This window comes from Perca flavescens, chromosome 3, assembly GCF_004354835.1.
Source record: "Perca flavescens isolate YP-PL-M2 chromosome 3, PFLA_1.0, whole genome shotgun sequence".
Taxonomy (NCBI): Eukaryota; Metazoa; Chordata; class Actinopteri; order Perciformes; family Percidae; genus Perca; species Perca flavescens.
This window is the reverse complement of record NC_041333.1, coordinates 21,659,436-21,675,835: the sequence shown is the minus strand read 5'-3', so window position 1 is coordinate 21,675,835 and position 16,400 is coordinate 21,659,436. Positions and strand designations below refer to the sequence as shown.

Genomic DNA, 16,400 nt, shown 5'->3' with positions numbered 1-16,400 from the left:
AAGTAGCTCTCAGTTTCAAAAAGGTTGGTGACCCCTGGTATAGAGGATCTTTGGTGTAGCCTTATTAAAATATAGCGACTATAGTCCCAGGTATAGTTGTTTTCCTTTGGGATAATATTTCATGTACTATAGGCCTAGCTGTTTTTTTTTAAAGGCCTAATTTAGCCATTTAGTTTCCTGTGTGACAGAAGAAAAGGCACAGACACCTTAATACAAATGAAACAGATGTTTAGAATAGTATTTTTTCCACAGTGATGAAAATGTGCCTTATAAGCCCCACGGGTGGTTATTAACTTATTCTCAACATTCATGGAAAAAAGCAAAATGAGATCGAAATAAAGGAAGTTATTGCTTGTAGATTCATCTTTAAAAAAATTAGTCTTAGTATATGTTCGTATTTAAGTGTGTTTGTGTTGTGCATGTTTTGACCTATGATTTTGACAAATTAAGATTATTACAGACTTCAAATAATAGACAATAGATGTGACATGACGTCATAATTTATGGAATATGCTTCATATCGCTTCATATCCATAGCCTATGTTCATATCCTGGAAAACAGCGCCATCTTTTGTCGCTATAGAGACAAGACGTTTGCTGAACCAGCTAGCATTAGCATGGGTTTGTCCACAGTCTATGGTTTCGTCCATTTTGTTCAGCTTATTTAGCTAGCGTGGCTAACGTCACCTTAGACACCGTGCAGCAGAGATGGATGACGGTGACGAGCCGGGGATAGTCCTCTCTCACAACACTTCTTCAGGCTCTAAGTCGGGCGGGGACAAGATGTTTTCCTTGAAGAAGTGGAACGCCGTAGCGATGTGGAGCTGGGACGTTGAGTGTGATACTTGTGCCATTTGTCGGGTACAAGTGATGGGTGAGTCCAAGGAACCAACACTGTCTAGCTTAGCTCGGACACCGGCTAATGTAGCTAATATTACCTTTAACACCTAGCTAATGTCCCAGGCATAGCGTTACTGTTAACACATTTGTCTTGCTTTGCAGACGCGTGTCTCCGATGCCAGGCGGAAAACAAACAGGAGGACTGTGTTGGTAAGACAATGTCGACAATGAAACACCGTAACGTTATAGCAGTATTAACCGTTACCAAACCTCTGGGCGCTTTCACACCTAGCTAATAGTTCAGTAAACTCGGTCCGTTTCGGGGCTGAGGTTGAAAGATTGTTGCATGTTTCATTTGGTTCGGTTTGCGTTCACAGTGCACTTGTCAAGTGCAGCAAACATTGTAAATAAATGTCACACGGTCGCTGGTCTATGGTACAGAATAAAACTCACTGACACATCTGGTCTAATTAAGCAACACTATTATAATGTTCTGGTTTTGATTTAGTGTTTTTAATGTTTAGAAGAAGGCGAACAATATTAGCAGCTGGCAAGATAACGAGTGAAGGAGAGGGCTGGCCCTGATAAGAAAGCTAACATTAGCTAATCTGTCGGAGCAGTTCAAGAAACCAACCAGGCCAGTTTATCATAGAGGAAGGGGTTTTTAATTCATCTTGGTCGTTTCATGTCAGTCAAATGGATGATATTAGAATGCATTTGCATAGAGACATCGTGTCATTGTATTTTTTTTGGATGAAACTAGGGCTGGGCGATATGGAGAAAAATCAAATATCACGATATTTTTGACCAAATACCTCAATATCGATACCGCAACGATATTGTAGTGTTGACTATTGGTGCTTTCACAAAATATTTACACAATGAGATGTTTGATAAATAATCATCAGTAATGTGGATATAATAACTAAGTGGGTAAAGGCAAATAATAGAACAGTTACAACAGTCTGGTAAGTTCAGAAAATGACATAACGTTACTGTAATGGAGCCTTTAAAACCAGTAAAAGACCCCACTAATGCCATATTACAATATTACGATATCCAAAATCTAAGACGATATCTAGTCTCATATCACGATATTGATATAATATCGATATATTGCCCAGCTCTAGATGAAACACATTATTTAGTTAATATAACATTTTGGCAAATGACCTGCCAACAGATTTATTTAAGCTAGCTACAGTAGCTATGTTTGATAAGAGCCAACTAAAGAGCAAGTAATACAATTAATATCAATTAAATGTCTTCAGTACGTTTATATTCTGTGTAACCTAAGCTGTTTTCTCTCCCTATGTCTTCTATCTTCATCTTCTTTCAGTTGTATGGGGAGAGTGCAACCACTCCTTCCATAACTGCTGCATGTCCCTTTGGGTGAAGCAGAACAATCGCTGTCCCCTCTGCCAGCAGGACTGGGTGGTTCAAAGAATCGGTAAATAAGCTCCAGCTCCAGGCGGTCTGATTCTCGGACGACACCTGTGTACACCCAAAAGTGGTGACAGACTTGACAATGATCACTGCAGTGTCCTGTGCAGAGAGCCAACTGTCCTACTACTTATGAATGCATGTTCCTGTAGACTAAGGAGGACGATGGACAAAATTGAAAGCGCTGCAGACTTGTTGCGTCACTGATTGGTTGATGTGGCTGGAGGGATTCTGAAGCGAAGGATAAACTTTGTTGCAGTGTTTCGTCACATGTTCCCTTTACATTATTGTCTGTGGTGTTCAGCACATCCTGAATATGTGACTTTAAAAAAATAAAGGACTGTGTATAGTTGTAAACGTAGTCTTTCATCCAGTAATTGTAATAGGTTGGGTATATAATTCCTATAAATTGAAATTATGGATTACTTTATGTAGTTTTAGAAAAAACTATGTTTAGTGTAAAGTGCACATTTGTTTGGCTTTTTTTCTACTGACAGAAATGTCATCACCAATAATCAAAAATATCAGTCCAAAAATTAGAATTCTTGCAAAGGTTTATACTTAGATTCACTTATTCTTGAATCAAAACTGATTTCTGCTTGTTTAGACATTTATTATTGCAGAAGGTTGCCCTCTTGTGCATGTAAAAAGTGTTTTATGGGAAAACATGTTTATATTCTTTTAAAGCTACATTGTGTAAGAATTTCTCCCATCTAGCGGTCACAACCAACTGAATATTACTTTCTAGCCCTTCCCATTCCGAGTTTTAAAGGTGCCGGAGGTAGGATTGGGAAGATCCAGGACTTGGCCAAAAAATGTGAACATCGACAACTTCTCGCTAAACCCCAAAATGGTCTCCTAAGCCCCTCCAGCCCTAAGTCCAGCCAGGATTCGGATCGGCCACACTTAATGTGTGGAATGCTTACATATCACATGGATTGTGGATGTTTTTTTAATTATGTTTCTAGCATCAACATGATACCATTTTTTTTGTGAATGTTCTGTAGTCACATTCGTGCAGGAAATCTCAGTGTCTCAGCATGTGATTTATTTATTTTTTTTTGCCGATCACAGTTTCCTTGTCAAGGAATATTGTAAGTGGGGACGACTGATCGGGGTAATTCACTTAGCCATCAGGCTAATGACTGGAAGGTTGCTGCTTCAAACCTCTTGACCATGTGGGGGAAGTGAACAAGAAGCACGTCCTACCTCAGTGTGTTTCAGCAAAATGCCACATTAGGATCACACTAAGTGTGATATTTCCCAGGTATTAGGACTATAACTAATAATTATTTCCATTATTGTACAATCTGCCAATTATTTTATAATCATTTGGTTTATAAAAATTAAGAAAACAATTTTCTCTAGCCCAAGGCGATGTCACCAAATACCGTGTTTTGTCTAAAACCCAAAGATTAATGAACTATAATGTGAGTCAAGAAAAAAAGACATAACTCTAACATTTGAGAATGTGGAACCATCAAATGTTTGATACTTTTGCTTGAAAATGGACTTAAACAATATGATCAAAATAGTTGCCTATCAATTTTTTGATGATTTAATCAATTAATCCCCCACTTTCTGCAGCTATAATTGGTATTCATAATTAACAATTTGCTCTTAATGAAATAGAAATACTTGAGCCTGTTGATGCTCAAATCTACTCACTTGATCCTACAAAAAAACCTTACTACATTCGTAAAGCTTATAATATTACATATTATTAAATGGTAACTTTAAGGCTGTAGAAGTACACTTTTTTCCACGTAATGCATTATCTGAGAACCTCAGAAGACATTGAATCATTTCATCTTTGCAAGTGTAATATCTAAAGCATGGTCTATTGTAATGAATTACATTATTTGTGCAGGTGTTTATGTTATTTTGTCCACATCCTCAATAGGTGGAAGTGTGTCAACAGAAAGCGCACTGTCTTTTGTAATTGTCTACCAAATAATCGCGATGATTAGTGCACATTTCAGGGCCATAATGCCAACGATGTGGTTAAATGGAATACAACTGAAGGTGTACTTTTCAAAACTGCTCCAGCTACAATTATAAGATTGGTCGTTCTGAGCAGCCTTCACTCTCCTGACAGCTACTTACAAAGTCTGTCAGGAAAATGAATATCTTAGGCTGCTTACTTAACCTATTAGGACTAATTTAGTGACGCCTCCTATGATAGGCAATGAAGTGTGCACACCCCATTGCAAACTGCACATATCTCTCTCTCTCACACACACACACACACACACACACACACACACACACACAGCTCTCTCTGAGGCTTTTTTATCTCATAAACTATAATCAGCTATAACTTGTTACAGTCGGGATCTACGACCTCGTCATGTCATGCTGGCAGCCCAATTACTGCACACAGGCACTTTGCATCTCCTAAAAATAGACAAGCCTTAAGCCTCTTAAGTTCAGACCACATAAGTTGCTTTCCCTTAGTGCTGTGTACGAATAAGTGTGCAAAGACACTTAGCTAACGACAAATCCCAGAGGACAGTGGTACTTTTAATGCTTCAAGAGGCATGGCACAAGAGAGGTGGAGGATGTTCACGATGCAGGTGCTTGAGGTGCTCAGTTGTGCTTGGAATGTGCCGATGAGTGAGCTGTGGTGTTGTAGTTGATCAGGCCCCGCTTCCTGTAAGTATGTCACAGGATACATCCAACATGGGTGACCTGTTGGGACTGAACAACCTGGTGGCCAACACTGCCTACCTAAGGGCTCAGCACATAGATCGCGATATGCTGAGAAAACAGTGGCTCTCCCTGACGCTGCCCAAACCAAAGATGTCTTTTGCTTTCCAGGCAGCAGTGGGGAGGACGTACGAGTCACTGTGTGAGCAACAGCCTATTGGGAGGAAGTTGTTCCAGCAGTTTCTTCTGGCCTCTAATCCGCAGTACATGGTCATCACTGAGTTCCTGGAGGAGCTACGTGACTGGAGCTTTGCTGAAGATGAAGCCAGAGAGAAAGCCAAACAGAGCATCCTCGCTAAGTTCTGTCAACCTGAGTCCAGGAGTTTTCTCTCCTACCTGACAGGAGAAGCAGCTGAAAGATGCAAGGGTGTAACAGACAAAAACTTTGAGGAGGTGATGTTGGGACAGATAAGAGAAGCCACGAGAGACTTCCTGAGGGGAAGACCTTTCTCAGAGTATCTGAAAAGCCCCTTTTACTATAGGTTCTTGCAGTGGAAAGAGTACGAGAAGCAGAGGATCACTGACAAATACTTTTATGAGTTAAGGACTTTGGGAAAAGGTGGCTTTGGTGAGGTAGGCACCAGAAATCCCAGCATCTGAATTAAAGTGTAAATCTTAGATTGTTTCATATACTTACAACGAATGATACAAATAACACTATAAATTGAGAAAGAAGAAATGAAAAATGGTTCTCTTACAAATGAAAAGCTGAATTCATGAGCATTTAAATGCACCCTTACATAAGTTAATACAAACAGCCTCTTTTGGTTTGGAATGACCAGTAGCTTATGGAGGCTTGACCTTAACATTTCCTCTACTTATGCCGCTGTCAAATTTGTTTTAGCATTTATCATCACCCGTTAACTTTTACATATAGCAACAGCGGCCACTGTTAAGTAAACATTACATTGTCTCGCTTTGCAAAAAGTAGCATAAACATATTTCAAGATTATACAGTCGCAACAGACAGTAAAACAGGATAACAAATAAATAGAACTGCTATGAAATCAAATTTTCCTCTGTCTTGCAGGTGTGTGCGGTGCAGGTGAAACACACAGGCCACATGTACGCCTGCAAGAAGCTGGATAAGAGGCGCTTGAAGAAGAAAGGTGAGGAGAGAATGGCCCTTATGGAGAAGAAGATCCTGGAGCAGGTCAACAGTCTCTTCATTGTAAACCTGGCTTACGCTTATGACAACAAGACCCACCTGTGCCTGGTCATGGACCTTATGAATGGAGGAGACCTTAGATTCCACATCTACGAGCTCGGAGAGCGGGGTATCCGTATGGAGCGTGTTGTTTACTACATGGCCCAGATAATCACTGGGCTACTCCACCTGCACTCTATGGACATTGTGTACCTGGATATGAAGCCTGAGAACGTGCTTCTGGATGCTAAAGGACAGTGTCGGCTGTCAGACTTTGGATTGGCTGTGGAGCTGCCAAGGCGCAAAACGATCTGCTGGAAGGTTAGTGTGGTGACATATCCCTATTTTGACCTACAGACCTCGGTTTGTAGTGCAATGCACTCTGCAAAGCCTCTCTGTGGTTTGTACCCAACGAAGTCTCCATGTAGCCTACTCCTGATCATACGGTTTGTCTTTTTAATCATTTTTAATTTTGTTTGCCACCACTTCAAGCGACTTACCAGGAATAGACATGATTGCTCTTAGTCATGCTAAGAGAGCATAACCCTGTGTAACTCAAATTAATCTTATCAAAAGATGCCTGACCTCTTCCCCAATTCGATGCTGCACTGGCTGAGAAATGTATGGAGGACTGAGCAGAGCCTGTTAGCATTAGCTAGTTACAATAATCTTTGCTTTACTAATAACAGACGTGGCCTCCACGTGTCTGTCCAAGGAGATGAGTCAGGAGATTCACAGCAGGCCTCTACTCACTAGAGACTGAATGAACCGTAATGTCTCATCTGTCAGCTGACCGGCCTGATGGAGGCCTGTTAACGCAGCATTACTGTATTTGTTGTAACAGTGTCTTATTGTTTCACACTGCATTCTTGTGTCTGTATTTTTGTCTCCATGTTTCGTTATTTAATTTTGTTTTCCATCATGTGAAAGCTGGCCAAGAAAGTCTCTTGCACATAACCAAATTTAAATTTAAAAAGGTGAATTATTTAACGGATTAAATTATTCTGTCTGGCCTCAAATATTTCCATTCTAAAAAAAAAAGAAATCCTACATAAATTCATTTTAAATCTAATTTTCATCTGCACACAGCAGTGTGTTGAATCTTTGTCTTTCAGTGTCTGTACGATGCTACAGGTTTATAGCAGTGGTTCCCAACCTTTCTGGCTTGTGACCTCTTAAAATGAAGCAGTGTTTGCCTGAGATTTGAATTTATTGTTTTTTAGGTCTGTGATAATCCAGTAATTCAGAAGAAAACAGCAAATATTAAACAAAGTAGACATTTTTTTTTTTTTTACTGTTTTGTACTTTCCTATGTTGTTAATAATCTCGTCCTTGTCCGATTTATTTTCCGACCCCTCCAGAGTGGAAATCACTGGTTTAGGGTGGCGGAGCTAAGGGACTGTACAAAAATAATGGGGTGGCAGAGGAGGTGAAACTACTTAATCAATCTAGTATGATTTGCAAAACCATCCACCAATATCTAAAAAAAATAAAACAAAGGTATATCTACAACTCGATTCACCATTAATAACTAAAAGACTTAAAGCATAAAATATTTTAAATGGTTTACCCCAAATCTTATGCTAATTGTATAATCATTTTCATTATTATTTGAAAATAAAGTCCTTCCTTGCTAACGCTCCAACTCCCTTCAGCAAAAAAAATGTGTACAATCCCTAAGCAGGTAAAACAGAGCACAATACATATACCAAGGGTTCATCAATGTCCCTGGTCCCCAGGTTCTAACCAGACCTGAATATCTAAACAGACTGAAGAATTGCAATTATTATTGAAGTTAAACCTCAGAAATATGGAGAAGGCTTACGCCTCTTTGAATTCTCCCTCATCCTAGTTTCTCTCCCCCCCTTTGTGTGTTGTCAGGCTGGTACAACTGGTTACATGGCCCCTGAGATTCTGAGACAGGAGTACTACCGCACGTCAGTGGACTGGTGGGCTCTGGGCTGCAGCTTCTATGAGATGGTTGCCGCCCGTTTGCCTTTTAAAGACTTCAAAGAAAAGGTGCAGAATGAGGAGGTGACTCGTCGCACTCTGGAGGACGAGTGCAAGTTTGAACACAAACACTTTGATGCTCCGACCAAAGATATCATCAGTCGCTTCCTCAAGAAGAAGGTGATACATCGCCTCGGGTGCCAGTAAGTAAAAACTTTAATTTTGTCAAGCACAAGTTTGTCACAGGAGGTTGGTGCAGACAACATGAAGCAAATCATCTATAAAGAAAAAAAAAAGTTTACCCGTGAAAACATACCGTTGATGATAAATATGATATGATATGATAAAGGCCCAGGAGTACAATGGTTTAAATCCAGAACAGTGGCGGTTCGGACACCTTGAAGAGGTCAGGAGATAATTATAAGAAGAGTTAAAGATGACAAAACATACTTTAGTTCTGCTACACATAAAGGTTGTTTTCCTGTTTACTCTGGACTGGACATTGTTGTTATTAAAAAATAAATTACCATGATTTATATGTAACAATGTGAAAATCACAGGTGGAACTGCCCAGAAGTCATCGACATGCACAATGTGTGCGATCTTAAGGTGTCATAGGCCAAAAAGATGGGGAACTACTGGTTTAGGCAACAAGTTTCAGAGGTGAGGGATAATAGAAATGAGCTTACAGTGAAGCACTACATTCCTATCAGCACAACCCGGTGCTGAAATTATTAGGAAAACAAATAAACACATTGAAGAAAATCAATGTGCAGCCGACTCGAATGGAACTTGGTTAAAACACAGCAGCCAGATCACAGAATAAAACAAGTGCAAGCACCATATCACCTTTCTCTCCACTGACTTCCCAAATGCAGAACTGACTTAGTGGTATACTTCTTGTTGTTAGTGCTTCCATCTTCCAGAGAAAATATGAGTGCTGATTTTTTTGACCCCTTTTAAGCCTCATCTTAAGACCTACTTATATACAATATAATGGCCTTTAAGTGTTCATACATTATCTACATCTTCCATATTTTCAATGCCCTGCACACCCAAACAGGTGTGCTTTTATTTATTGTGTGTATTTATGTGAGTGTACTAATAGACCTTTTTTTCACGGCAGACATGTTGACGTGTCATAGTAGGAAAAGCACAGGTGTATTCAAAACCATCAATGATGGCTGCATTCCACTTAGGAGAGGCCCTGGTATTGTGCATGCTGACTCACTGAAATAGCTCACTGGGACACTTGATGGAATTGATCCATCGTTAAGGTTATCAATTTCAGCTGTGCTTTTCCTACTATGACAAGTCAAAAAGGTCTGCTGTGAAAAATGCTGCATTCATAGACATCGGAAAAACATTTTTCCGAGTGAAAACGTCATCATTCACGTCACTTCCTCTGGGAATCAGATGTGGGAAACTCGGGCTAGATTTTGCTAACCAAGTTTCCCAGTTGGTGACGCGTTGTTGACAACTGACGTTTGATGTAGGCGACTTTGGTTCACTGAAAATATTTCAATGACAATAAACAGTTTATTGTGGGCAAATGCCTCTGCCAAGAAACATACACAGACATAACATGTTTCAAATTATTCATAAATAGGCCCATGTATAAAAAAACAACACCTTATCCGTGTCCTTTCCCATTCGCGATATTACAAATCCCACTATGGCCACACCAAGACCCGCCCTTCAATAACATTTATTGGCCAGGCGTCCATGAGAACGCAAGATAACGTAACCCCATTTGTTCAGGTCCTATCCCCTGACCAATCAGCTATCCTAACCTTAACCATTTGAGGTGAAATGCCTAACCCCAACCAATTGAGCTGCTTCGTAGGGCGGGTCTTGGCGTGGCCATAGTGGGATTCGTAATTTTGCTTCCCATTCTTTGTCCTGCAAATAACAAACAAACACCTGTCCATGTGCTGTTTGGATGCTCGTATAAGAAAACAGCAGCAAATCTTTTGTTATTGTGGCCTCCATGTTTTCACACACCTGATGCTCTAGGCTACGCCCAACCGTTGGTGGCAGTCATGCAACAAGTTGTTATGCCAAACGCCAATATAACAGAAGAAGAAGAACATGCATCCCGACCATGTGAACACTGGCAGGCGGAAAAACAACGTAATCACGGGGGGTCCCTGTTATTCCCAGGTGGCATGAACGCAGCAACGGGTCCATAAGGGCAATAGGTATGTGAGTTGTCCTGCCCCAACAGGTGCAACAAATAAAACTAATTAAAATAACATGAGAGCAAGGGTCTAATCAGGATCATTAAGTAAAAACACCTGTGTGGGTGAAATTTGGACTGTAGGTACACTTTATTTCTTCATTTTTTATTTCAGTGGATGTTTTGTTCCTTTTTTTCTCCAACTCTGTTAAGGTGTTGTATAATGAAGATGTTGTTATTAGTATTACTCTGTTAAATGAATTAACCAAACATGTAAACTATATGAGAATTTAGTTCATCATCAAATGTATTCTTAAAACAACTTTTCATGGCCATATGAAAATTTGTACTGTCCAGTTTAATCATTTCACCTGCCTCCTGCTTGCGTAGCCTAGGTTTCTATGTCAATCCTATCATTAACTGTCTTTTGTGTCTTTCTAATACTAGAGATGATGACCCACGAAACCACGTGTTTTTCAAAAGCATAAATTTCCGCCGGCTGGAGGCCGGGCTGGTGGAGCCCCTCTGGGTGCCAAAATCCAACGTGGTCTACGCCAAGGACACGGACACCTTCAAGTTCAGGGACACCTCCGAGGTGGAGAATATTACATTTGAGAGCAAGGATGAGACACTTTTTAAGCAGTTTAGCACAGGCGCTGTCTCCATTCAATGGCAGAAGGAGATGATTGACAGCGGTATGTTTGACGAACTGAACAACGCCAAACTGAACGGTTACGGCTGTGAGTCTGTGTGGGAATCTAGAATGTGCATTATTTTGTAAGCATTTTATCTACTCATCAACTGGGCAAAACAATTACACAAATGTCCTTTAATTGAATTTCTTTGACACTTCCAAAGTGCCTGGGATAATAATACGACGGAGCATTGGGGCCACATAAAGGGGGAAAAAAATCAAGGAGGAAGATTTTTTTATTTATTTTGCATTTCGAGAATAAAGTCGACGTGAGGAGAATAAAGTCAACGTGAGAGATAAAGTCGAAATACCATTTCGAAAATAAAGTCGAAATGTCGAGAATAATGTCGAAATGTAGAGTTTAAAGTTGAAATTATGAGAATTATTTCAACTCCTTTATCACTTAATCATATTAGAGTGACTGTCCGCTATGCCAGCTGCCATGTAGACAACATCATAGATAGGCTATGGGTTACATCCTTGGAGTTGGCGCTCGCCTGAGCCCCACTCCTTCAGGATCAAACTATTTGATCAATTGTCTTATTGTGTCTTGTGATACAACATATCCTCTCTGTATTGCGCGTAGGTGTAACCATCGATACCCTTGCATCTGTCCATTACAAGCTATTTCAGTTTGCAGGAATACGGCCACCTTTTCCAAGTTTGTGTGGTTTCTCCTTCTGAACAGATGCATTTCTTTGGCACAATCTCTTCGGAGTCCTAATACTTATCACTATACTATGTTTATGCGCTAAAAGAGAAATAATGTCCTTGTTATTAAAACCGATTCTGAAGTATAATTTCACGAGTTCATATAGGCCTTCACAATGCATTTAGTAGAAGAGGTAAAGCTAGTAGTTTGGTTTAGGTTATTCTCAAAAGTCCGACTTGATTCTTGAAATATCAAGTTTTTTCTCGAAAAAGTAAAATAAATAAAAAATGTTATTCTCATCATGTTGACTTTATTCTCGCCATTTCGACTTAATTCTCGACATTTCGACTTTATTCTCGAAATGCAAAATAAATAAAAATTCATCTTTATTTTTTTTCCCCTTAATGTGGCCCTAACGCTCCATCATATAATACTTAATGAAGTAGCTCAGGTACCTTTTTAAACAGCTACTTGCCTTGTTTCCTTAAATCTGAATATATATATATATATATATATATATATATATATATATATATATATATATATATATATATATATTTTTTTTTTTTTTTATTTTTTATTTTTTTTTATTTTTTAATTTAACCTTTATTTATCCAGGTAAGTCAATTGAGAACAAATTCTAATTTGCAACGATGACCTGTCACATTCACACAGTTCCACATTTCTACCTGGAAGCTGCCCAGTACAACCACAGTCTGATCTGCTGGCCACTGAGCAGATCCACTGGAGTGGTTGGGGTTAAGGGCCTTGCTCAAGGGCACCTCAGTGGTGGTAATGAGGGAGGGACAAGCGTTGCTCTTTCAATTTCCCCAACCAGATTTAATCCTGTCAGTCTGGAGATTGAACCGGCGACCTCCCGGTCACAAGCTTCTTTAACCTTTAGGCCACCACTGCCCTATTTTCTTCCTAAAGTGGAACCATCTTGATGCCACAGCCAAACATGATGGGTTAACTGTCTCAGTGTTTTAATAAAAACACAGTTCTTGTTTTCAGCATAAGGTCTGGCTGGAGACACACGTTGACATGATACTGAAACTGCTGCTTTATACTTTGCCCTCTATTCCTGGTGAGACATTAGATCCCAGTGCATGCATAGTTTCCATTACATCACTCAGCCATTTTGGCAGGCTGAAGTGTTTACATGTGTTTGTAAACAAGCTACATAATGGTTGCATGTCACTGAATAGCAGCAGGATTATTATCCGTATTTGCAGTAATGTGCCACATTTGTTAGACGGACATAAATGCCATGAATGCCTTTTGCTCATGTGGGTGGACAGTGTACAGTATTTGGACCTCAGTGAAGTCTCTCAGTAGCAGACGTTCACCACTAAGTGCCGCCAGACACTCATGAAGTGTGTTCAACCTCCCGCAGGCAGCACTCTTCATCATCCCCATTATCCTGGCTGTGCTGCTCCGGTATTTACAAGCACTGTATGACTCGTTCAACTTTAACAAGGGGATTCACGGAGACAAATTGTCATAGTTTTTCTGCAAAAAAAAATCGTAACCATGTATTTTTGGCTTTAACAAGGCAATACCAACCCCCTTTATTACCCCCCAAATCACCCTGTGTTTACAAGCCATGCACAACCCCGAAAAAGACGTTTACTACTTAGAACATAGCAACAACAAACATCTATTCAGCTTTTACAGATGGTTAGTACTTGTATATATGGACTGTGTTGCCCACTGCATGACAAAAGCTTCTGGTTGTGGGAGATCCATGTGCTATAGTTGGTAATAAGTATCCTTTATTTTTAGAGTTTTCATTCTGAGATGATTACTTGAGATTTCTTTTTTCTTTTAGGTATTTATTCAGGTATTTTTGCATTCATGTGATAGTGAGCTTAGAGAGGAAATGACTCAACCAGCGATGTGGTGATTACATCTTTTTTTAATCTTAGACCTTTGGGCTACCAAGATGTTTCAGGTGTCTTATTTATGACTCAGATTATAATGTTTATCTGTTATACTTCCTTAAGTTTTAAATGAAGGTGTACTGTGTCATATATATCTTTTTAGTTTTACTCCCATAAAAAGCTGCATTGTCAGTACGAAACAGTGCCAATAATATTTAAATGTGATTTTATGATAACGATTTAACATTTTCTAATATTCTATGTGACTTTATATACTGTTTATAGCTTTGTGATACTTTCTTGCCTCATGCATGTGTTTTTCACAATGTCTTGTGCTCTTTTTTTTATTAAACGTTCAAGCCTGGTGACAACATTTTTATGAGATGTGATGGAAAAGAAATAAAGCAAGTTTCCCAAACAATTTAGTGAAATAAAGCAATTCCTTTGCTTCACTGCTGTTATGATTTCTGTTAAGAAATGACTCTGCATAACGATGACATTCAAAGTTATTTTCATGATCCTCTTGTTGATCATCTCAAGGCACAGATATCTATCATCCAAACAGCCATGGTCAGCCTGTAAAAGGCAGGTGCTTGTCTCTTTATAGTAACTACAGTACATTCATAATTACAATATAACGTCACCTCAATATTTGATTCACAGTCTATCATCCATCACTTTAGTGTATCGCTCCTAAACCTCAGACACATTTAGGTAATGAGGGACACATAAACATGCGTTGTGCTAATTCCTGTGAGGGGATGACCTTACAGGGCTGAGAAGTGGTTTCGTTCACACTCAACAGTCATGACATTAGAGGGGTGGTTCAGATGGAAATCCAAGACGCAACCTGATCATTGTCGGCTGCGAAGGCAGAGTGGGGAGTCCACAGTGGACAACGTGACGACAAGACAAACCTGGCAGAAGGTCTCCAGGAACATGTTTTTACCAGGTGCCTACAAGGTTCAGCTAGGGTTTAGTTCCCCATGGCTCAACGCTGTAACTCCTGCCATTCAATACACTAACTGCATGAGCCACTCTGCAACACACACATGCACGCGCACACACACGCACACGCACACGCACACGCACACGCACACGCACACACACACACACACACACACACACACACACACACACACACACACACTGCCCGTATCATTGCACATTTGCGCTCATGCATGCATATATACACACACATATGGACATTTATGCATCTTTACTTTCTTATGTTAATGCTGATCATGCAGGCAAAGATGTACACACACATCTAGATACACACTCACTTACACACACAATCTTATTACCTCTGTAGTTCGCAGGCATGGGGTTTTAGAGATCAAAGCATGGCAGGGTGTAATTTGGTATCTGCGTTTGTTACATGCCCATGCTCTGGATTCACATCAAAGGCATGTTCCACACTTCAGCTCAGTCCTGGCATCCTCAGGATGGTATCACACCAGCGATATTGCTGCTTTTTTCCTACTTTGGCTGTGAGTGAGTGTCTGTATTTGTGTGTACATGCATATGTGTGTGTCTGTGTATGTGTTTCCATAGATGTAAACATGAAAATTGATTTGTGTCTATGCACCGGGTGTGTCTGCGAGAGTGCGTGAGCATTAAGGATAGGTGAGAAAGTGGTTAAACAGTCGAAAACAGAGAGGCCATTGTCCGCTGAGGGGACTTCAGAGCCAGCCATGTGGGAGAAGGATTGAAGGAGGAAGAGGGTTGTTGCCTGCTGTCTCGTAGGTGACTCACTGCTAGTGTGCTTAGTAACATTTTATGTCACAAAAATTTTAAAATCAAGAAGAGCCTCATTGTACAGAGCTACCAGGGTGACCCCACTACCGCACAGGAAGTGTTTTGTTTTTGGTTTGTTGGCTAACGTTCAATTTTCTAAGCTTCATTGCTTGAATTCTTAACATTTCCACAAATAAGTAAATTCCTGCAGGGCCGTCCAACAGAAACAGAGCGTGTGTGTGCATGATGTTCTTCCCCACTGAGGCCCAATGGTCAGTTTCCATGGCGCCCAGACCTCAGACCCCTTCTACTGCCAAGGGCTGGACAACGTCATGGATAGAGCCTGATCACACACACACACACACACACACACACACACACACACACACACACACACACACACACACACACACACACACACACACACACAAACTGTCCCACACTCGTAGCCCTCTTCTTATCTCTGCACCATGTTTGGTCCCTTTACTGCAAAAATGATCTGTCTATGTTATTTAATCTCATGTTCAGACTTTAATATTTACTTTACTTTCTGCTGCCAGTGGGGCCAAATAATGACTCTTGTTCCCTGTACAACCCCACGTTTTTGGATTTTTCTAGAAAAGAGTATCCATGTCTTGAACCATAACTGCACAGCATGAGAATCAAGAAAATGACATGTTTGCACAGAATTACTGGCACAAGTTGATTTGTATTTGAAGCAGGGAAAGCGATCTCACCACATTAAAAGATTGTTGTCAGTTGAACAAAAGAAAATGGGATTTTAGCATTCAGAAATAGATTAAAATGATCTAAGCAGGATTTTTTTTGCAGGAGATTTTGTAGACCTTTCAAAAAAAAAGTTAATATTAATTATTAATTCACTTGCAAGGCTGGATAACCAACCAAGCAAACTGCCAAAGGCCCCCAGGTTTACTTAAATCAGTTAATTGTACGTAACTTGATTAATTGCTTTTCTGAGGAATTCACACCATCTTAGCACAATATCAACTAAGATAGTTTGTTTCTTAATCTTATGGCCCTTATGTTTTAGAGAAGCTGTGTCAAAATCTTAAAACTGATACTTTAATTATTTCACTTATGTTATGCTCAGTTTCCTTAATTCCTAAAATTTGACACAGAAAAACTTGGACCAGGTAATATTA

The 16,400-nt window shown here is 39.9% G+C and overlaps 2 protein-coding genes across 2 annotated transcripts; both read left to right on the top strand.

Annotated features, from left to right (window-relative positions):
• The first annotated feature begins 554 nt into the window (after nt 1–554).
• On the top strand, nt 555–2,640 carry rnf7 (ring finger protein 7). Its single transcript, XM_028573355.1, has 3 exons — nt 555–874; nt 1,003–1,050; nt 2,180–2,640. The coding sequence occupies exons 1-3, from the start codon at nt 709–711 to the stop codon at nt 2,296–2,298; spliced, it is 333 nt and encodes a 110-aa protein (XP_028429156.1). The 5' UTR covers nt 555–708; the 3' UTR covers nt 2,299–2,640.
• Nucleotides 2,641–4,965: 2,325 nt separating this feature from the next.
• On the top strand, nt 4,966–11,049 carry LOC114552888 (rhodopsin kinase 2-like). The gene is made up of 4 exons (XM_028573983.1): nt 4,966–5,565; nt 6,023–6,460; nt 8,021–8,292; nt 10,716–11,049. The coding sequence occupies exons 1-4, from the start codon at nt 4,966–4,968 to the stop codon at nt 11,047–11,049; spliced, it is 1,644 nt and encodes a 547-aa protein (XP_028429784.1).
• The last annotated feature ends 5,351 nt before the right edge of the window (nt 11,050–16,400 follow it).